The 24,200-nt window shown below is 40.4% G+C and overlaps 1 protein-coding gene across 8 annotated transcripts in view; it reads right to left on the reverse strand.

Moving 5' to 3' along the window:
- Positions 1 to 24,200, reverse strand: part of DST (dystonin) — a gene marked incomplete at its 5' end in the record, with an annotated part of 395,725 nt that overhangs the window by 113,624 nt on the left and 257,901 nt on the right. For 6 of the 8 annotated variants that reach the window (XM_082663420.1, XM_082663422.1, XM_082663418.1 and 3 more), the window contains 10 exons: positions 252 to 418; positions 1,234 to 1,551; positions 2,768 to 2,976; positions 8,530 to 8,653; positions 13,459 to 13,635; positions 15,670 to 16,218; positions 19,248 to 19,514; positions 20,191 to 20,424; positions 22,498 to 22,650; positions 23,866 to 24,099. In XM_082663420.1, coding sequence (XP_082519546.1) covers positions 252 to 418; positions 1,234 to 1,551; positions 2,768 to 2,976; positions 8,530 to 8,653; positions 13,459 to 13,635; positions 15,670 to 16,218; positions 19,248 to 19,514; positions 20,191 to 20,424; positions 22,498 to 22,650; positions 23,866 to 24,099 — 2,432 coding nt within the window. The remainder of the gene's footprint in view (positions 1 to 251; positions 419 to 1,233; positions 1,552 to 2,767; positions 2,977 to 8,529; positions 8,654 to 13,458; positions 13,636 to 15,669; positions 16,219 to 19,247; positions 19,515 to 20,190; positions 20,425 to 22,497; positions 22,651 to 23,865; positions 24,100 to 24,200) is intronic. The other 2 variants (XM_082663421.1, XM_082663426.1) reach the window with 2 other exon arrangements.

The following is a 24,200-nucleotide window of genomic DNA, read 5'->3' on the forward strand; positions in this document are numbered from 1 at the left end:
TTCCTTACACAGTGCTTTCTATAAATACTTTCATGTAAGAAGTGGTGAATTTCCCTCCTAAATACTTTAACAAAAACTATACTCAGTTTTAACAGCAAAAAATTTATCAATATTAAAGTACTTATAAAGTAGCCCTAAGCTTTTTCTCAAGTTTCCAAAAACTGTTTCAGGTAGCTACATAACTAAATAAAAATCATGCATTCCAATTAGTATCAAGTAGAATAAAATCCAATTTCTTAAGTGGTGCTTACTTTTCTTTGACAGTATCCTCCATTTCCTTGAATTTCTTTGACAAATTATTTGTTTTTTCAAAAACCAGAGCTTTATCCCCTGGCAAGCCATGGCTGGAGATCTCCTTCAAGAGATTCTGCAAAACTTCGAGATCTTTCCTGCGTTCTAGCAGTTCAGAAGTTGATTCCTACAAAGCATTTAGATATTTCATCAATATAAGATGTTGCTACGAACATAAAGAACAGACTGGTGGTTGCCAAGGGGGACGGGCTTGGGGGAGGGATGGAGGGGGAGGCTGGGGTTAGCAGATGTAAGCTTTTTATATATGGAATGGATACAGAACAAGGTCCTATTGTATAGCACAGAGAAATATATTCAATAGCCTATGAAAAAACATAATGGAAAAGAATATTTGAAAAAGAATGTATATATATATGTGTGTGTGTGTGTGTGTGTGTGTGTGTGTGTGTGTGTGTGTGTAACTGAGTCACTTTGCTGGACAGCAGTAATTAACACAACATTGTAAATCAACTATACTTCAATACAAAAATTTAAAAAAGTATAAGGTGTTGCTAGATCTTCAAAGGGCATCCCATCAAGATGTAAGTATGGGACCAGAATGGCTCCACTCAGAATTTCACAGAATGATCCTGCCTATGGTCTAAGCAGAAACAAACATGCAGGCAGGCTGTTTGAAAGAGAACAGTTTAATTTAATTTAAATATGCACTCTTTACATTCTGCCTCTGTGGGCTCTGAAATAAGATATGTATATCACCTATGATATACAGAAAATGAGAGATGGTGTTCACTTCTGATTAATGACCAAAGGCTTCAAGGAGAAGATGAGCTTTGAAGTTTTTAAAGGAGGAAAGCATAGATCTAACCAATCCATCAGCAATTAAAATGATGCTTGTTAATCATAACTCTGCCAATAAATGTATGTGCTTGTCTTAGCTGTTGATATATTTGATCAGTCTTGTGAATTCCATGGGAAACATACCTGCATAAACTGAGACAACTCACTAACATCCTTCTCAGGCACGTCTGCCTCAGTAAGAGCCTGGGTTTTGGTTTCTAAGAATGTCTGGAGCTTTTCTGAGAGGTTCTCAAACAGCTCCACTTTGGTTTTGAGTTCCTCCATTTGGGCAAGTTTTTCTTTGTGTTTGCGACTTGCTTCTGAAAAGCGAAGGGCTAAGTCCTTCATCCTGGCCTGCAGCGAGGATGCGGTGGACGGGTCTGTGGTCTCTGTGAACCTCTTCACTTTCTCATTCATGGCATTTATGCTGCTCTGCCGCCCCGTAATGTCCTGGTCCAACAACTGAAATGAACCAAATACCACACACGTAACATAATGATATTTACAAATAACGTCAGACTTGTAAAAATTACTATTCAGAACAACAGAAGTTTGAGCCACCTGTGACTAAGGAAGCTAATGGGAGTCACAGACAAGCTGATTGGTCCCTGGAGGAATCCCATCCCCAGTCCCCGCAAGGAGACTGGAGAACAGCTGGCTGGCTGCCCTGGCGAGGCAGGAGACAGCCGCCACTCAGCAACCCCGGGATCTCCTGCAGCCCAGGGATTATCCACGGTCCTGATTTTTCAAAGGCTAGACAACAACAAGACTGATCTGATTAACCTCCTGGGCAGCTGGCTGAAGCCGTGAGGAACAAACAGGACCCGGTGTGCGGGGATGCCCTGTACCATGAGTGATGTTCATGAAAAGTACACAGAGGGAAGTCCCTCTCTGCTCCACAGAAAATCGCTTCGCACACTTGTCTTTATGCAAGCGTTACTTTCCATGTTTTTATATTCAGGAGACATCTCTTTACGCCTTAAATTTCTCTTAAATCTACCCATCCTTGGAGCTTACTATATTTTTTTCAATATATTACAATTTTTAAATTGAGATATAATTGACATATGTATAATTATCTGTTATAACAATGTTATAACACTATATTAGTTTCAGGTGTACAACATAATGATTCGATAACTGTAAATATTGCCAAATGATCCCCACAGTAAGTCTAGGTAACCTCCATCACCACACACAGTTACAATTTTTTTCCTTGTGATGAAAACTTTTAAGCTCTACTCTCTTAGTAACTTTCAAACAATTATTTTAAATTTATCCAAATTTCCAGTGCTGTTTTAGCAAGAGAACCCAATAGTATATACAGTTCAAGTTCCTGGGAAGAATAAGTCTGTGTTTTTTCTTAAAGAGAATTATAAGGTTCTGGTCCCTGCCATCTAGAATGATCTTTATAACCCACGATTCATATGCTAAGGAAGATACACAGATAAAAGAGCAAATAATGTTACACTAACAAGAACATTCAAGTTCTTCATATATAGGTTTATGTCTACACATGGAAAAACCCAGGATATATGAATTTTAGGGATGAAAATGTGTAGTGAAAATCAGTGAAAGGCTTTGATATGGGCAGAGCATGAAAACATCCACACTTTTTGAATAACCTGAGATGCTGGGTTTATTTTCAACTAAAAGTGGTTTGTTGGAAGTCACTTACGATGTTTTTACTGATGACGTCCTGCAGAGCGACGGAGTTCAAGGGCACGGGGCGCTGCTCTTCCAGCGAGCGCTCCACACCCGCCATCCAGTCCAGCATCTCATCCAGGCCGTCCTGCACACTTAGAGAGCGGGTCAGGGTTATCTGCAGCTTCTCGTTTCGTTCACTGACAGACTTGGACAGGTCATCATATCTCCCGACAATGTCACCTAGTCCAAAAGGATTGGGAAACTTTAACCACTAAGTTCTCTTTGCACCGTTCCTTTGCAAAACACACTAAGGAGAGTCACAAAAATTACTACACTAGAATTGGAAGAGGAAAAAAGGTTGAAATGATAAATTCATAATGCATCATCAGAGCACCACCAAAACCTGAAAAAAGAAAGAAAAGATCCTAGTGGAAAATAAAAAGCTAAAAATTTTTAAATAGTATATATGTGTAAATATAATTGTGTGTGTGTGTATAATCTTCATTTGAAAAAAAGATTTTTGGATGCATAAACATTTGAATTGTCCAGAGAAATGAATGTGATCCAAACAGCCAATCTTTGGAGTAAATATTGGTTCTCAACCTGACTTTTCAAATTAGCCACACTTGATAACTACATGGAAAAAAAAAAAAAGGTGACAGTCTTACAGAGCTAATCTCAAGAAACAATATACTCTTATAAAGATTAATTAAGAATTAACCTTTACACATAAAAATTATTTCAATCTTTCTTGCTCACGCATGCTCTCTCTGTCACGTACACACACACACACAACACACGCACACAAAGATTTAAGTTTTTCTCATCCTTCACATCCTAAGTAAAGTACTCAAACGCACAGAAGTTAGCAGATGCAAATGTACTGAAAAAATAGACAACACACAATGAAAATTCACATAAAATACAGAAGGTTGAGATGATGCTTCTAAGATAACACAGATAGAATGTATTTGATAAGTTTAATAGCAGGCAAAGGGAAAAATAAACAGTGTTAGGAGGCTGACCTGTCTCAGATAAGATTAACTTTACTTTCAATTCTAAAGACTTAAGATGCTTTTAAAAAAAAACCTTTCTGGCTAGTTTTCATTCATATATAAAGCTCTATATTTTAACAACCTACATTCTATGCTGCAAGACCAATGAGAAGTTCAAAGAACAGTAGTTTTTAATGTATTCACCTCTCCCTCCGCCGACTCCACCTCTCTGGAAAACAATGTTTTTAATCATCAATTTATCACTTACTGTCCAAGAATCTGAAAAGAATTTTAATTATTTCTGATACACTGTAAAATGTTTCAATGGAAGAAAATATTGACATCTCTATAAAAATGAAATCTCTTACATGCTTATGTTTGGCTCATGGTACATAATCCATATAAACAAACAATATTTCTTTTTGCTTGTTCTAATATTATATCATGAGAAAACACTTTGACAAATTTTCACTGAATTGAGAGGTTAAGCTTGGATGATTGAAAGAGACAATTATGCTCCTTTCACGAAAACACAATGAAGCCCGTGAGAAGGGTAACAGGGAGGGGACAGAATTTAATATGCACCAAGATGCTGAGGGCAGACAAGCAGCGGGTTCAAGTACAGCCTGATTTGAAAGTCACAGAGCAGATCATCTGAACTGCAGGCTGTGATTGGCAGGTGAGCTGTTTCTCAAATGGGTGGCTCTGTGCTTCAACAGGGCACCATCGTATCTGTTTAGCTATGGTAAGTGATTTCCCAAGCAAAGTCAGCTATTTTAATAAAATTAACACACACAACATTGTAAGTCAACTGTACTTCAATAAAAAAATTTTTTTAATTAACACATTGTATTAGTTTATTTTTGGACTCCTTAGTAATAAAATATTGTCACTGAAGTAAATTCTTGACTTTAGTAATTAAAAAATATTTTAGAAAAAGGGACAAACAAAATTTACTTTAAGAATGTTACTTTTTTTGTTTTGTTTTTTTTGCGGTACGCGGGCCTCTCACTGTTGTGGCCTCTCCCGTTGCGGAGCACAGGCTCCGGACGCGCAGGCCCAGCGGCCATGGCTCACGGGCCCAGTCGCTCCGCAGCATGTGGGATCTTCCCGGACCGGGGCACGAACCTGTGTCCCCTGCATCGGCAGGCGGACTCTCAACCACTGCGCCACCAGGGAAGCCCAAGAATGTTACTTTTTTAAGTGGTTGGTTTTCTTAGAAGTGAAATAGATCTTAGAGAAACTCCTCTATATCTTAAATATCTTTCACATATTCCTAAAAAACTATGCCAGAGAGAAGCTGTAGTCTTAAAATAATGTAACATGGATTTTAAACAAATGAAAGTGAAATTGTGTACAGTTAACAATGGGAAGGTGTCAAAATGCCTCTTCAAATACCAGAATTACATATAAAAGCGTCTTTTCTCCCCCAAGCCCCTGTCCCAAGAGCAGTGGTTGCCAAGGTGGGAGGTGAAGACAGTGCTCTGGAATACAGGATCATTCGCGGTTTTATCATCTACTTTAACATTTTATATTTTGGGGTCTTATAACGTACATAATGTGCTAAGATAGCAATAGATGTATGTAATTAATAAATACATGTGCATCTCTGAGCATCTATATACACATGCTGAAAATTACGTGACAAGGTGCACGATCAAAATATTCTGAATGTCTCTAGAGAACAGACTGAAAGTTGCCAAGGCGGAGGGGGCTGGGGGAGGGATGCAGTGGGAAGTTGGGGTTAGCAGATGTAAACTCTTATATATAGAATGGATAAACAACAAGGTCCTACTGTATAGCACAGGGAGCTATATTCAATAACCTGTGATAAACCATAATGGAAAAGAATATTAAAAAAAGAATGTGTATATATATATATATATATATATATATATGTACAACTGAATCACTTTGCTGTACAGCAGTAATTAACACAACACTGTAAATCAACTATACTTTAATTAAAAAATATTGATACGGACTTCCCTGGTGGCTCAGGGGTTAAGAATCCGCCTGCCAATGCAAGGGACATGGGTTCGAGTCCTGGTCCGGGAAGATCCCACATGCTGCAGAGCAACTAAGCCCATGCGCCACAACTACTGAGCCTGTGCTCCAGAGCCCACAAGACACAACTACTGAAGCCCGTTGCCACAACTTCTGAAGCCCACGTGCCTAGAGCCAGTGCTCCACAACAAGAGAAGCCACCGCAATGAGAAGTCTGCGCACCGCAACAAAGAGTAGCCCCTGCTCGCCACAACTAGAGAAAGCCCATAAGCAGCAACAAAGACACAATGCAGCCAAAAATAAATAAAAATAAATTTATTTTAAAAAATATTGATAAAAAATTGCACTATATCAGTGTTTAAATCCATAATGAAATACTGTAACAGAAAATGTATAAATTTTTTTGGTTGTTTTTTACATTTTCTTGAAACAGTGCAGGACTTTATGTCATATTACTGATATTTCACCTCGAGGGTTTTTGCCTCTTTGAATACGAAATCCCGTTGGGCAAAATAAGATGAAATATTTTTCCTGTAGGTTAGAAGGAGCATATCATACACTGCTGGAAACAAATCATCTGAAAATAAATTTTAAAAAAAAGATTCTGAATGTAAGAAAGAAAAAGGTTTGACTTCTACAGAGTGGTTTTAGAAGAGCAAAGCTTCATCCTTCTCTTTACCTACAATTTCAACTCAGATTTTAATGCCAGCTCTCTTGGGGTGAAAGGTATGTTAATCATTTGCTATGTTAAAGTTTTTATTTCACACTGAGAAATATTTAACAACCTGAAACCACACATTAAATATAGGAAAAGTAGCAAAGTCCAAACAAAAAATATAATAAGACAATAAACAATGTTAATTGATAATCCACTGTGCGTTTAGTTTAAACTAAATACTGTGAGTCGATACAAAGGTAATATACAATAGCTCTTTCCTCAAGAAAGGCACCACCTAACATGAGAGGACGCAAAAGCATCGCTGTAACTCGACAGGGTTTCTAGGATCACGGAAGAACCCTGTGAGGCCACTCAAAGACCCCACGGAAAGGAGAAGCAGGAACATCTCAACCTCCTAACCCCTTGGCTCCTGCTTTTGACAAGAAGATCCCTGCAAGAGTCTGTTGAGTCTGTTCTGGCCTTAGGTTGAGAGTCTAGCTCGGCCGAATCCCATCAACCAACAGAATCTTGTTAGGTTCTACTTTCTGTGACTGTTGCATACATAAAGAGTTTTTTGTAAGTCAACTATACTCTAATATAAAATAAAAAAACCCTAAATGTAAGGCTGGGTATTATAAAACACTTAGAAGAAAACATAGTCTTCTGAATGTCTGCAACAATGAACGATTTATGTCTTTGACATAAATAGTAGCAATATCTTTTTGGATCCATCTCCTAGAGTAATAAAAATAAAAACAAAAATAAATAAATGGGACCTAATTAAACTTAAAAGGTTTTGCACAGCAAAGGATACCATAAACAAAATGAAAAGACAACCCACAGAATGGGAGAAAATATTTGCAAATGAAGCAACCAACAAGGGATTAATCTCCAAAATATACAAACAGCACATGCAGCTCAGTATCAAAAAAACAAACAACCCAATCAAAAACTGGGCAGAAGATCTAAATAGACACTTCTCCAAAGAAGACATTAACCAAAAGCACATGAAAACATGCTCAACATCACTAATTGTTAAGAGAAATGGACATCAAAACTACAACGAAGTATTCACCACACACCGCTCAGAATGGCCATCATCAAAAAGTCCACGAACAATAAATGCTGGAGAGGGTGTGGAGAACAGGGAACCCTTCTACACTGTTGGTGGGAATGTAAATTGGTACAACCACTATGGAAAACAGTATGGAAGTTCCTCAAAAAACTAAAAATAGAACTATCATATGATCCAGCAATCCCACACCTGGGCATATATCCAGAGAAAACCATAATTCGAAAAGATACATGCAGCACTGTTTACAATAGCCAAGACATGGAAGCAACCTAAATGTCCATGAATGGATAAAGAAGATATGGTACATATATATATACAATGCAATAATACTCAGCCATAAAAAAGAATGAACTAATGCCATCTGCAGCAACATGGATGGACCTAGAGGTTATCATACTGAGTTTAGTAAGTCAGGCAGAGAAAGACAAATATCATGTGATATCACTTATATGTAGAATCTAAAAGAAAAATGATACAAATGAACTTATTTACAAAATAGAAACAGACTCACAGACTTCGAAAACAAACTTATGGTTACCAAAGGAGAAACGTAGCAGGGAGGGATAAGTTAGGAGTTTGGGATTAACAAATTACACACTACTATATATAAAATAGATAAAATCAACAAGAACCTGCTGTACAGCACAGGGAACTCTACTCAATATTCTGTAATAATCTATATAGGAAAAAAATCTGAAAAAGAATGGATATATGTATATGTGTAACTGTATCACTTTGCTGTACACGTGAAACTAAACACAACACTGTAAATCAACTATACTCTAATATTAAATTTAAAATTTTTAAAGAGTTTTTGCTACATTTTCTAAATAAAAAATTAAAATTTCGGTATGCAAACCACACAGCCCAGTCCCCACTCCCAAGATCCTAATACACCTGCCAAGGAGGGCGTGCCTCTGCCCTGACCGAGAAGGGCCACTTCACAGTGGAAGGACATAGTGACGCAGAATATGCTAGCGAGCGATATCTCCGTATCTACTATGAGACCTGCATTTAGAACGGACATGTAAGACCAGACATGAGGAAATGTCACTCACCCAGTGTTTTCTGGATGTCGTTCTTGGCGGGAAGTAAAGATCCCCTGGCGTCTAACAACACTTCAGCGGTTTTTTTCAGTTTCTCTACAGCCACCTGCTGACTTGATATCTGTCCCTGTAGAGCCTGGAGGATTGAATGCCTCAATTATATTCAGTAGGACTAAATAACAGATTTCCAATACGAAAAAAAGATTCACAGTAAGATAAACTGGACAGAGCAGACTTGTCATCAGTAGAAGCTTACCCCAGAATTCTTAGAATAAGGCCAGTTATAAAGTGACATTAGCAAAACCATCAGCCAGTTGGGAACATTCAAGTTCAGTCCTGGAATAAACCCTCAGCATATGCTCATGATAACCGGCCTGATTCCTGATCCTGAAACCCTCCACCCTCAGCCTGAGTTCCCCTCAATCCCACTCCCAGACTCTATACAATACCCCCACAACCACCAGAAAACAAAGACAAGTAAAAAACACACAAGCAGCAGAACCCCTTTGAGACCATTTCTGACTCCAGGGAAGGAGATAATTAAGGACTTACACATCCTGACCCAATGCTGAGTCATATTTATTTCCGTTAATGCAACAAAAGTTACTTAACATCTAACAAATTCCAAAAAAGCTTGCTACGTTTTGTGAAAATACAAAAATCAAACAGACACAAAGCTTACCCATGGGGATCTTCTAGTCTAAGGCAGGAAGTGGTAAGTGCCAAAGATGAATAAGAAAAAGGTTGAGGGGGGGAGGACCTGGGAAGGGAGGAGGGGCCTCCTCTATGGGGTGGCCCTGGGGCAGGTCCTGGGGAAGGTGTGGATTTGGGCGTCCTCCTGGGGCTGCATCATCACCCAGGTGGTACCTGAGCCTCTTCCTTCCTTCCCACCTGCAAACCAACCAGCAAGCCCTGACAATTTCACCTGCTTAATATTTTTTTTCAAATATGGCTCTGGTTCTGTATTTCTGAATCACTACAGGACAATCTCTCACTGAACTGGAAAAAGCCTCCTAACTGTGCCCCTGCCTCCAGTCTCTCCCCTCATACAGCCCCTGATATGTATTATGGAAGACACATACCTGACTGCACCACTCCCCTCTTAAAATCGTTCATAGTTTCCTCTTGCTTCAGAATAAAGGGGATACTGGAGCCTGCCATCAATTGTCCAAGGGAATCTATTTCTTAATTCTATCTTCAATCTCATCTTTCTCCCCCTCCTGTTCCAGAAGCATCCCACGACACAGCTATCCCTCAGCGATTTGCTCTTGCTAGACCCAAGGCCCTAGCATCTCTACACACAGACCTTGGGAGGCGACCCTGAGCTTGGCTCTTACCTGTAACATTCAGCTAGGAGGCCTTCTTCCCTGTCTCTCCTCACCCCGAGTTGGAGCACTGCCCCCAGAAGTTCCCACACATGCCCTGTGAATAACACTGCACTGATTTGTCTCTTCTATCAAACTGGAACCTCCTTGAGAACTAGAAATTGATAGTATTCAGCTTTCTATTATCACTGCCTAGCCCAGTGCTGGGCACATGGCATTAACGAAAGTTTCTGGAATAAACAACTGAATGAATAAGTAAATAAATGAAGATATCAAGTGTAAGGTTTTAAAAGATCCCCCTCCATTTCAGCCTTCAACAACAACAAAAAAGCAAATGTCTAAAGCCAATGGCAAAATTCTCCTCAATTAATTCTCATATCCAAAAAACTGTGATAATATACAGGCAGCTGTGCATATGTCCAAAGGCCCAACAATCTATGACCAGCATGGGATCTGTGATCTGAATACCAGATCCTACAATTGTTCTCAGAGGCCAAAGAATCTGCATCAGAGTGATCAGTTTGGGAAATTCTCCCACAAGTTTAGTTGCAGTTAAGTGTAAGAAATTCCTCAAAATAGGAACTTTACCTATAAACAGACTGAAGTCTAAGCCACACGTACAGCTAATTTGCATCACACAGTTATACAGGAAATGAAATAAATTTAAAGGCACCTCCAAAAATTATTTTTTAGAATGTGGGTTCCCCAAGGACAGAGATGGGTTTTGAAGACACAAAGGGGTTAAAACCCTAACAGTGGGCCTAGAACATAAATGTCTTTGAATGAATAAATTTATATAAAATTGATCATGGTTTTACAAAACATCCAGTACCAAAGATGGCCCTACCTACCATCCTAAAACTTAGAAATGGATTACAAGAAAAGCATCTCTTCTTCACCTCTTCTCTTCAAAACATCCTATGCCTTTTCTGTTCATAATTATGTTCAAGAGAGTCAGTAGTTTTTAGTTCCTAACGTTATCAGGTTTTAATTTAGCTGTGGTAGTGGTTTATAACACTACTTCGGGACAAAACTGCAAATTAAAGTATTCAAATGGGTGCCATATATTGTTTTTAATGGATTTCAATGAAATCAAAACGTGAAAGAAGCATCTGTGACAGGGAACACTGCAAGATGATGACCTTGGTCTCCAGCCTGGACCAGAAAAGGGTGAAGTTTACAAAGCCGTGGGCACTCATCCAGCTCATAAAAGTTTCCCGACATTCATCACCCTCCCAGAGATCAGAGCAAGCCTGGAAGGTTGATGTTGTCAATGTTCCCTGGCCCCATGCCTGGCTCCAAACCCAGACCTCTAGAAGGGTCCCAGGATCCTGCCTTTCTGTGCTTTGTATGAAGCTAAAATCTAGTTTTGTCCACTGATTATGAAGAGCATCATTCTAGCCCAGGGGTATCAGACTGCTGACAACACAGCCAACAGCCACTTTAAAAATCATGCTAGTAGCAATGTGTTATTGGCCAAAAATATTTCAAATGTACCCACTGAGTGTCCCAAATTACATTTATCATACAACAGAATATAAGTAGAAGTGAGTATTATAAATGTAGAAAAGACTGATTGTTTGGTAGTAGTCTTATGTGTTTGTATTACTGTTAAAAGAAAAATGATTGTAAGATGTGGGTAATAAAATGAAAGAAATGGAGACTCCTTAATCCTCATAAAAATGTATCCTCTCTACCTGCTGAGATCATCTTTGCGGAAAACACATCCATATGCCAGGAACAACTTTAATCACGCATTTAATTCTAAAATTATGCTGCGGCTTAATTGGAATTAATTCTCCTTTGAGACGTTGCACTCTTTTTCTATTTCTTTGGCTGCCTGAGGACTAGAGGAGTCTTTTTCCTCAGTACATACCAAGGTAGTATTCCAGTTCTAGAATTAATCCATGTTTCCATTTCATTAAAAAGCCATAGCATTCATTTCATTTTTGTTTGTTTTTTTTTGCTTTAGTTACATTAAAACTACTTTTACACAGGATGTAAATCAGTTTGTTAATACAGACCTAACTTAAAATGTGCTATGTCTATTTCACAGTTTCCCATGCTAAAAATACCTAACTTCCTAATTAAATGTAAGACAAGCAATCTTAATAATTATGCCGCTCCTGGCATTTCCTATTAAAATAATGGCCTTTATGTCACAACATCTCCTCTGCCAACATATATTGCCCTTGGATCCGTCATCCCGTGGGGACCAAAAGCTTCATTAAGACAGATCTGTTCTTGGGCTTGTCGGAAAGAGAGAGAAAAAAACAAACCAAAAAAAAAAAAAAAGCCTCCAGACTGAAAATGTACCCCTGAAGTGCAGAAGCTGCATCAACGTCAGGGCTGACCTGGCCCAGGACATGGCCCTGGTGCCTGTGTAGCGCTGGGTAAACTCCAGCCCAGGAAAACACAGAGTTCTCCATCCTTTCGGCCCCAGCCCCTCCTTCCTCCTTTCACCCCACACTTCCTCCCACTTCTCTCTGCTTGGCCTTAACCTGCCACAGTTCACCCCAGGGTAAGACAGCTTTCTTCCAGCCAGAAGACACTGGTCTCAGGCAATACCTAACATTAAGCTAAGTCAGTAGGGTATCTGCTTCCCTTGTTAATGCACAATAATGATTTCTGACTCTGTAACTAACAGATGCAACCAAATTCTGAAAGGCAGTAGTTTCACTGGCATTACAGTGTTTGCTTTCTATCTAGGCGGAAATGAGCTATTGCTACCCACCTGCTAAAAGGAAGTACAGAAAAGATTTAACACATGAAACTTTCAAACTCAAAATTATTGGTCACATGGAAGAAGAATAAAATTTTTCAAAACTTCTCTCCCCTCACATGAGGATTTTAAAACATGCTTGGAATGTAAGAAATGGCTAGACTCTCTCTGCCACTGTGGGTGGGGCTGAGATATTTACACAATTCCCCCATCAAGTTTGAATGTTCAAAAGGGCAGGTGGCCTCTCTGAGAAGTGGGCAAGGTGATAACTGAAGTGTGTACTTCTGTGAATCGGGGGTAACCCAACAGGAACCCACACGGAGTGTGACAGTGACACCCTCTCCGTCCCGCGGTCCATTCATGAACAAATGTTCATCAAGGACCTACGAGGGCCCAGGGATACAGCAGTGAACAAAACAGACCAAGCATCTGCCCTGTGGAGCTTGGGGGTAATGCAGGAGAAGACAATGAACAAGGATGGGAGGGGAGTCTGGGGGAGAATGGGTACATGTATATGTATATGTATGGCTGAGTTGCTTTGCTGTGCACCTGAAACTATCACAACATTGTTAATCGGCTACACTCCAATATAAAATACGAAAAATAATTTCGTATTTGTAAAGATCACAAGTGGCCCAGGCAGGACTGGTCTTTGTCTGGGGATGAGGAGGTTGGGAATACGAACCATGACAGCAATGTCAGACCAGCTAAACCACAGTAGAAGAAAGAGAAACGAACAGACGTCAAGTTGTAACTCCTCCCAGAGGGAGACACACATCTTCCCATCCCTTCCTCCCCTGCCCTTGGGGGAACGATCACAAAAGTGGAGGAGAGCGGAGGGCATTCCACGGGACTACCTTGGGGCTGGGTCTCTCTTTTCCCTCTTTTCTTTACCTTCATCTCTTCTAGCTGCCTCTGCAGATTTTTAGGGTCCACGGCAACAGGTTCAGATAAGTGTCTGCTCGCCGTGGCCTCGCAAGCCTGGAGCCCAGAGAGAAGCCCACATGAAGCATCTTCATAGTGTTGGTATTTATCCACCAGATCTTTGAGGTTATTCCCAAGGACATTGCACTGAAAATCGAAAGAGAGAAGGGTGGGATTAAAATCCACTACTTTTATATATAATCTTCAGGACCTATGGGTTACGCCACCTGTAAAACACCAGATTTCAACCAAAGTGAGCAAAAACTGTAGGGTGAAGATTTTCTCCTTTATAGGAAGACGCTTCCTCTAACAAGTCAAAAACTAACCAATTCAAAAACATCTGCATGAGGGCTGGATCTTAATCCAGAATGAAGGGTTTAGGTGTCAATCATCAGAGGGGGCTCGTCTCCACGGAGTTTACACACCACGTGTATAGTATGCATCAGATGGAAAGGTTTTCAAGGTGCTTCATAAATCACTTCTATATGCTGCACAAGACACAAGGAGGGCAAATAATCTAGACCAGAAGGAAGCCAAGGCCAACAGCCAACGATGCTTTTCAAGACATTTGTGCAGCCTGGTCAGCTTATATTCTAAACAGGGACATGTTTTCTCAGTTTTGCTTTTTTTAAAACAAAACTCTCTTACTGGTCCACGAGAATAATAAAATTGAAACAGTCTGTTAGCTATTAAGTATTAAAATAATACACAGACCAAATATATGTGTAAAGCGAATTCCTTGTGAAGGGAATTATCTGAGAGGAGGCTTCAGTTCTCAAGCTTCAGAGGCTGCAAACAGCAAACCACTCTGTTTAGACTCAAAATATACCCGCCACCTGCTGGGCAAAACAGGTATTACAGAGTTTTACAGCTAGGGCTGCCTGGAAATCACTCCAAATGAACTTAATAAATAACTTTACGTTCCTAATCTTTAAACATATTTTTCAGAAGTAAAGTAGATGAATAAGACTGAGGGAAGTAGGATGAAAATACTTTTATTTTCCCTGCTTCAGTTTTCAGATTTCTTGCTTCTAATTCCAAAACTAAAGAGGACAGAACGAAAACTACACGCACAGATTCCTCATGCCTTAAAATGAAACTACCTTATTGCACAGAAAAGGAAACTATAAATAAAATGAAAAGACAACCTACGGAATTTGCAAACGATGCAACCGGCAAGGGCTTAATTTCCAAAATATACAAACAGCTCATACAACTCAACAACAAAAAACCAAACAACCCAATCAAAAAATGGGAAGGAGAAATATAGACATTTCTCCAAAGACACACAGATGGCCAAGAGGCACATGAAAAGATGCTCAACATCGCTAATTATCAGAGAAATGCAAATCAAAGCTACAATGAGGTATCACCTCACACCGGTCAGAATGGTCATCATCAAAAAGTCTACAAGCAATAAATGCTGGAGAGGGTGTGGAGAAAAGGGAACCCTCCTGCACTGTTGGTGGGAATGCAAATTGATACAGCCGCTATGGAGAACAGCATGGAGGGTCCTTAAAAACCTAAAAATAGAGCTACCATATGACCCAGCAATCCCACCACTGGGTATATACCCTGAGAAAACTATAATTCAAAAAGATACGTGCACCCCTGTGTTCATAGCAGAACTGTTTACAATAGCCAAGACTTGGAAGCAAACTAAATGTCCACCGACAGATGAATGGATAAAGAAGATGTGGTACATATATACAATGGAATATTGCTTTGGCATAATAATGAACAAAGTAATATCATTTGCAGCAACATGGATGGACCTAGAGATTATCACAGTAAGTAAAGTAAGTCAGAAAGAGAAAGACAAATACCATATGATATCACTTATATATGGAATCTAAAATATGACACGAATGAAGTTATCTAGGAAATAGAAACAGACTCACAGACATAGAGAACAGACCTGTGGTTGCCAAGGTGGAGTGGGGTGGGTAGAGAAGGATTCAGAGTCTGGGATGAGCAGATGCAAACTATTATATAAGGATGGATAAACAACAAGGTCCTACTGTATAGCACAGGGAACTATAGTCAATATCCTGAGATAAACCTTAATGAAAAGAATATGAAAAAGAATATATATGTATAACTGAAACACTCTGCTGTACAGCAGAAATTAACACAACATTGTAAATGGACTGTACTTCAATTTAAAAAAAATGAAATTACCTTCATGTAGAGGGACCTGAAGCGGTCAGTGGCACGGTCTAGCCTGCCCTGGACTTCCCTGTGGGTGGCAGAGGTATCCAGGTGGCCCTGCTCAGCCCGGCCGCCTCCCTCTCTCCTGCTGCAAGACTTGGCTGCTTCCAACACTCTGTTCCCAGAGATCGTGATGTACCTCAAGTCTCCTTTGTGCGAAATGACATCTTCCGAGAAGCTCTTCTGCCTCTTCAGTTTGGCCGTCAGACCACTGAGGTCGTCGGCACCTGCTTCCAGGTTCTCCAGCTCTTGTTCTGACTGCTGCAGCCACTGCTCAAACTCGCCGTAGTCAGCGTCGAACTTCTCCAGCTCCTCCTGCAGGGAGTGGGTCAGCCGCATCCTCTTCTCCGATTCGGCCAGCGCGCTTTCATAATGCGCCTTCAGCTCCTTGACGTTCCTCTGCAGCTTCTCCTTTTCTTCCGGGCAGAGGTGGTGGCCCTGTTTCTCCAGCAAGGCCTGGGCCGCCTGGGTGGCCACAAGGACAGCCTGGTGCTGGGCCGCGAGCTCCGCATGCTGGGCCTGCGGGAGAGCAGATCAGGCATCATGTGGATGCAGGACCCACAGACCCAGGACCCGCAGGCCTGCTTCCCATCAACCTGTCTAGGGTGCCCGCTGTTTCCCTCTTAATGGTGAACTTCCTAAAAGCAAAAGCTGCTTTGTGAGCAGCTAATTTTAAAATCTAATTTTAAAATTTCCAATCTTCTCTGGAAAGTACTGTTTTTGAGAAGGTTGGAAAAAATGGAACAAATTTCTGTTCCAGCCTTAAAACAAGCATCTACAACCTGCTCTCATTTTACTCATCCCTTCCCTACGAGCCCCCTGAAGGGATTGTCAATGTCTTTACCTAATTATTGATCAAGGAAGTACAGTATTTTTTCTTAGGAAATGATCCTGAAAAGATATTTAATAGGAAAAAAAGAATCTATCATTTGAAACCTATAAAAACACTACGATCATCAGTAAGCAAGAACAACATACATTCGGAGAAGCCCAAAGGAAGTTAAAGGAACACATATAATAAAGGAGCATCTTGGAGCTACTCAGCTGACTGGGTCGCAGTTTCCTGCATGTGGAAAAACGGACAATAACCCTACACATCACAGGTTTGCTGAAAGGAGCACAGGAAACCGCACACAGAGAATGCTGCCTGTTGAGCCCGGCACATGTCAGGGATCAAAGTCCACCCTGGAGGCAAGAGCAGAGCATCTGGCAGGTCACAGGTGTGGGGCAGAAAGGTCACAGGTGTGCACAGCTACCCGCCCTCAGGCCTCAGCCGTGTGGGCCTCAGCGGCTAGAGTCCCTTCCTCTCCAGCCATAACCAGCTTCTTCCATCCACCCCAATATGCCATTAAAATGTGGTAAACAGCATAATGGAAAAGAATATAGAAAAGAATGCATACATATGTATAACTGAACTACTTTGCTGTACAGAAGTTAATACAACATTGTAAATCAACTATACTTCAATTAAAAAAAAAAAAGCATAGTAATCCTTTTGGGCCATTTTCCACATTTCTTGTAATGTCTGACGTGGAGCCATACAGCCTGATCCCATCACCTCCGAGCTCCCTCTCCGACCTGGCCCTCCCCCTTCCCCACACCACACACTCGGCCTCCCACCTCTACCCCACCCCCACCCGCGGGCACATCTGGACCTCTTTCTCCAGCTGTTCTCTTGTCTGGTTCCAGCTCTCCCCTCAGACACCTGCCTGCAACCCCTACCTCCTCTGAGTCTTTGCAGGAATCTCATCCCCCCGTGTGGACCTACTTGGACGAGGCTATTAACCCTGGAAGGTGGTCCCACCCCATCTGCCCACCCGTACCTAACTTGGCAAAAAGTTACCACCTTCCGGCATCCCACAGAATTTGGATGTTTACTGCCTGCCCTATTATCGTCACCCCCCAGCAGGCAAGCACCAAGACAGGGAATTTACTTTGCTCACTACCTAGAACAGAGCACTCAGGGGCTGAGAAAATATCATTCTATGCCATCAAGTGAAAAGGGCCAAGAAGCACTGCTGTGGGACAGCTGTTCCCGCGAAGTCTGATCCCAGCCGCCAGCTGAGAACAGACTCATCAATCCTTGTCCCCTTGTCTGTGACAGCACCTGACACACAGTGGGCACAGGACAAATACTTTTGTCTAAATAACTTTTCTCCCGCAGGCTTTTCTCTCTCTTCGGTATCTGAATTATATTCATACACCATCTCCGTGGTCAGACAGATGTATATAATACCTATAAAGTCACCTGACCCATCCCTTCCTTTTACAGATGAGGGGAGACAGGCTGGGCCCAGGACACGTAGCGCAGAGAGTTAGTACGAGAGCCCTCGTGTCTCCCGAGCCTCTGGGCCATCTCTCCACTTTGCCAGGAGAGCAGGAATTTGTGAAGCACTTTCAGATTCTCATACTCATAGCAGTGAAAAGTTCAGAAAACAAACTTCATGCTGTGGCTAAAAACAAGTGTTTCCGGTAAGGCACCTGTATGTCTGGGTCCACCCTGGTATTTTTCACTCCTTTGGTCAAGTTACTAACCTTTCCTGACTCCTTTGTACCTGACTCACAGGTTCCTTTAGGAATTCATTAGATTTTTCATTTTAAGACACAATTACAGTCAGGTTCTGGAATAGCCCCTTGAAATTGTGATGTAATGAATATCCCAGCTCTTCTGGTTTCCTTTCTACTGCCTGTACTAGAAGAGCTTCACAGAGGGCATTCTATTCCCAAGACTCCAGACAAAGACTCGGAGGCAAACAACAGAATTGCAAATGTTCCCGAGGCCCAGGCATCTGCCCATCAAAAGCCACACACTGAAATAAAATGATCAACTATGCGACTCTTTAAAAATGGCTTTCAAATGTTCCCTTGGCTCCTGTAGCAGCATTAATGTTAGCCCTAGATTTTTCATGCAGTGAATTTTCACTCCTCTTCTCAGCCACAGCCTTCACCAAAAAGATGACCTGAAGTCTGGAGAGAACTTGAGTAAACTCAGGAGGGCACAGCAAGCCCGGGCTGGAATTTAGCAGAGGGACTGAGCTCACAGCCTAGTTTAAAATCCCAACTCCATCCCTTACTAGAAGTGTAACCTCAGGCAAGACACCTCATTCTGTAAGTTACAGCTTCCTCATCTGTAAAATGAGAATAACATTAATAATAATAATTTCATCACCATAGTAATGATATTCTCATTTGACAGAGTGGTGGGGAGAACTAAATGAACACAGTAATGAGTCACGATGGGAAGAGCTCTGAAGAGTGCCTGGTCCACTGTCACTGCTTTACGAACATTAGCTATTGTTATTTCTATTAATTCCTTACAACTCTGCTTCACGGAGAAGAACACCACATCCAATGATGTATTTCCCACTGTTTTTCACTTGCTTAGAATTCTCACGATAACTTACATGGACATACTGATGACCCTAAAACAAGAACTTTACTCTCAAGGGTCCCTGAGGTTTGAAAAGATAACTCACGTGCTAAGTGCTTCCTGTCTTTACAGACCTGAAAATAGACTTTAACAAGATCATCTGTTTAAAACCACTCACCTTCATCTTCTGGTACTGCTGGTTCAGGTTCTCCTGGGTGGTCGCTACATGCCCATCAACATCCATATCCAACAGGTTACCATTAACTTCATCCTCTTCTCCCATCACCGACTTGCCGTCACCCTCTTGAATATGAGTCCCGTTCTGTTCAATGACCTGTTTCTGTTCCATCCCTGCCCTTCCTGAGTCTCTGTCAACATTTGCCAACCAGTCCAAAAGGTTTTCGATTTTGGTTTTGCTCTCTTCCAGCTGCTTTACAGCTGCAACCTGGCCAGGAAAGGTCACAATAGATAACCTTGAATGTGGGCCGAGGCAAGAGTGTTAAGACTTTCCAAAAGCAAATACTTAGATCATTGAAAATCAGAGCAGGGAAATTAAACCAGACCCACAATGAAAACTGAACACACTGAAATTAAGCCTTACAGTGACAGGCAGTTACCCTGAAGTTTCCACTGTTCTTAAAAACACATTCCAAAGTTTTAACTGTACTTAATGGACCTCACACATTTCACAAGTAGAAAGCCTGACAATCCCACTTAAATTGTTTTTAAAAGTTTAACAAAGCCTACAAACTATTATGTCTAAAATAAATAAGCTACTAAGATATACTGTACAACCCAGGGAAGATAGCCAATATTTTATAATAACTCTAAATGGAGTATAACCTTTAAGAATTATGAATCACTATGTTGTGCACCTGACACATATAATATTGCACATCAACTATACCTCAATAAAATTTTTTTTTTTAAAGTTCAACAAAGCCAATTCTTCGAACTTTGTAGTATTTGGTCAATTGCCTACATGAAAACCCAGAATTCTAGTCTCTGGTGCTAATCATCACTTACGACCACCTGATACCACATAATAAATCAAGGCGCTGTTACACTCATCATTTTCAACAAAGCCGTAAGAACAGGGTACCACATATTTGAATAAGGACCTTTTCCGTTTCTTCCTTGATTGCTGTCGTCACAACTTTATCCAGCTCTTTTTTCGACTGTTCCGCCTTTAAATTAAGCTGTTCACACTTTATCTTAGCTTCATTAAGTTTCTGTTCAATCAGAGCCTTATCCTCTCGTGCCAGTTTTTCACCACTCTCTTTTAAGAAGTTCTCTGTGTTTTTCACTATTTCTGCCAATGCCTGTGCACTTCCTTGCATATCTTTCTGTAATTCCTTATAACACAAAAGAAAAATAAAATCTTAGTAAATTACTACCTATTTAATTCTTCCACAATTGTAATTCTAAAACAGGGTGGGGGGGGCAGAGAAGAATCTAGCACATACAGGTTGTTAAAGCATATTCAATACTCTGTTAATTTGAGTTGTTTATTTAAATCACAATATTTAATATAATTTGAAACCTCAGAGAACATTAAAGAAAGGTATGAGATTTGCAAGTTTAACAAATGGATGTGGTTTGTAAAACACTGAAAACAATTAAGTATTTACAAATGTAATCTATACATATTTGCACATACCAGATTTTTTTACATTATGTGAGTACATTTATAAAAGCTTTTAAATACATGGTAATATTATATGTTCTGTTTTTAAACATTTAATTTTAACATATATCTGCTGCTCAGAATAAAAACAAATAGTTCTCAAAGTTATGAGCTAAATTATTCCTAATGTAATTTCTATACTAAGATGATGACTTCTTCTAAATACCAGAGCTCTATAAAATAAAATGTTTGCTTCTTTGCCCTAGCTGCTAGGAAGCTCAGAGTAAGATCTCTCCTCAACAGTTACAGCTTTCCTTCGTCTAGAGTTCTTTATGTAATTTTTCTTCCTTTACACTTTCATTCTCTATAGAGTACTATGTTTAACTCTTCATATTGTTTTTCTCCATAGTTTTATTTTACGCCTCCCCAAATTTTTCTAGGAAGTATTTGAATTGAAAGAGATACTGTCCAGTTTTCCAAGCACCCCTTAGTGAAGAGACTGTCTTTTCCCCATTGCATATTTTTGCCTCCTGTGCTGTAGATTAAGTGACCATAGCTGTGTGAGTTTATCTCTGGGCTATTTATCCTGTTCCATTGATCTCTGTGTCTGTTTTTGTGCCAGTACCATACTGTTTTATTACTATAGCATTGTAGGATGGTTTGAAATCCAGGAGTATGATAACTCTAGCTTTGTTCTTTCTCAAAGTTGCTTTGGCTATTTGGGGTCTTTTGTGGTTCCATATAAATTTTAGGATTATTTGTTCTAGTTCTGTGAAACATGTCATGGGTATTTTGCTAGGGATCACAATGAATCTGTAGATTTCTTTGAGTGGTATGCACATTTTAACAATATCAATTCTTCTAATCCATGAATGCTATGTATAGAATACAAAAAATACAAGGATATATTGTACAGCACAGAGAATGAAGCCAATATGTTAGAATAATTTTAAATGGTGTATCATCTATTGCGTTGGCCAAAAAGTTCGTTCTGGTCTTTCCGTAAGATGTTACAGGAAAACCCGAACGAACTTTTCGGCCAAGCCAATATTAAATGTTGAATCACTGTGTTGTATATCTGAAACTAATATAATATTGTAAATCAACTATACTTTAAAATAAATAAATATTTTTTAATAAAGAAAGAGACACTCTTTACTGAGCCACTACTATATGACATTAACTGTGCTGGTCACTTTACATAAAATATCTATTTGAGTCTGACAATAACACGGCAGTGGAAGTTTGAGCAAAGGCAGTGAGGCCCAGAGAGATTAAGGTACAAAGCTGACAATGTGTAGAGTCTGGGACTGGATGATCTCGTTACAATGAGAATGTTCTTTCTCCTGACACCAAAATAAAACTTTATCTGTCATTATTGTTTGTTCCTTCAGTGAAAAAAAACAAATTCCAGAGAACAATGAAAGGAATAGGATGGGGCTAAGAGAGAAAAAGAACCCAAACTCATGGCTATGTCTCCTGATTTGCAAGTGAGTTGGGCTTCAACAGATACAAATTCTAACTCATCACACAAGGTATTTCCACTATCCAATCTCCTTTATATCGCCTCCACTCGATGTCTCACTAAAAAAAAAAAAGCCAGGAAAATTACCTGGCTTGTTGGAGCTGGACGTATGACTCTTAGTATAAAGTTTCAAGCTCAGGTCTGGGGCGTCTTGGGTGCACCTTGCCTCCGAAAAGCTAAAATGATGACTACTTTCCAATAACCTGAACTGCTTTCTAAATACTTGTAATCAGTCTTAACATCAACTCAACCCACTAATGCAAAGCTAGATTCTACCTCCTGCTTGGACTGGTACTTCTTTAACTCAGCCGTGCCATCTCCAATCATGAAGGCTTCCTGATGACCAATGAGGCGGTTCTCAGTTTGGGTGAGGAGGTCACAGATGCCCTGGAGTTTCTCTCTGTACTCCTGTTGACGCTCCTCCACCATCTGAAGGGAGCAAAAGCAAAGCCTCGTGAATGTGGCCACCAACTCACTACTGTCATAGCTCTTTACGAGAACACATTTTGCAAGTTTCCTCTATGTAAGCTCTCCTAAGTATGCTGTAAACATGATAGCAGTGGGGTACACACTGAGCAAGGTACACAGAAAGTGAGAGCATGTCTCATGTACAAGGAAGGAGATCCCGTTTGGATGACAGCTCAACAGAACACTGGTCACGCATATGTGTAAGAGATGGAGCTTCCGACTGACAGGAAGAAACATCCCACTTTCTGAAGCTCTTGAAACCTGCGACACACACAATTAATTCTGCAAAATGATATCAAAACAGAAGTTAGTGGTGATTTGTCTGTTAAAATATTCGATACGTGTAAACAGGTTACCGTGCTGGAGACCATGCTTGTGCTTCCAGAAGTGATCAAAGGAGCCTTGCACGCAATATCTCTCCTTAATCACTGTGGCTAATTCCATCCCCACCTCTGCTCATTATTGCTATTGGATGGACCACCTCAATATAATTCGTTAAATCACCCTAAGAGATTAATTCAGCCATTACTTGCATCTTTTGTTTTCCTTTTATATACATACTAGTTATTTATTCTATAGCCATAGACCATGTTGACTAGGAGCCTGACACATGCCAGGCAAGGTCCTGAGGGTTTTAAATTCTTTCTTTCATCGGTGCCCACAATACTACCGGGCAAGCACTGCTACGATTTCCAATTTCCCAATGAGAAAACTGGTTCAGTGACTTGCCCTGGGTCCCACAGCAAGTGAGTGGTATAAATGGGGTGTAAACTCAGGCAGCCTGGCTCCAGAGCCTGGCCCTACCCTGCCATGCCCACCCACCTCCCAAAGGGAAAAGGTACCCTTAACCTTCTCTATCCACATGTTCATCGATTTATCCCCAGAAATTTCTCAATGCATCTACATTTCCTCCTCCTAGAAAAAAAATCAAAACTCTCCTCTGAAAACAGTAGTTTGACGGAGGTCATGAAAATTAAAAGCAACTAATTATAGCCTTCTTATGGCACACAGTACTTTTATATATTGTAGGATCGCTATATTATACCCTGTTCACTCATTGCCAGTCCAGAAAATCTCTCCTGTCTTCTCTTATCCACAACCCCTGGGGTTTACATTACAGGTTTCACACTGAAGACCTAAATACCAAGAATTCCCACTCCGCAAAGAGAGGCGGACCTTCTGACGATCGAGATCTTGTTCTAGCTGTAACTGAGCCTCTAAATGTTCCACCTGGGTAGTTACTGATTCCTGCACGTCAAGGAAACCCTTCTGAGTTGTATTTAAGAGCCTCAGCAGTTGTCTGCTTTGGGTGGGAGACAGATCTTGTGCATGTTCAGAGATGAAGAACTGCACGTCAAAGGCAGTGGTCTCCAGCTGCGTTTTGGTGTGTCCGAGGTCTTTTAACACATTCTGTGAAAAAAGTAGTATGAGTTACCAACAGCGAGTTAAGCCACAATAGAAAGTTTCTATTAACAATAACATTTATTATAAATATGCTTCTTCTATCAGGG

The sequence above is a fragment of the Grampus griseus genome (assembly GCF_964374135.1).
Source record: "Grampus griseus genome assembly, chromosome: 10".
Classification (NCBI taxonomy): domain Eukaryota; kingdom Metazoa; phylum Chordata; class Mammalia; order Artiodactyla; family Delphinidae; genus Grampus; species Grampus griseus.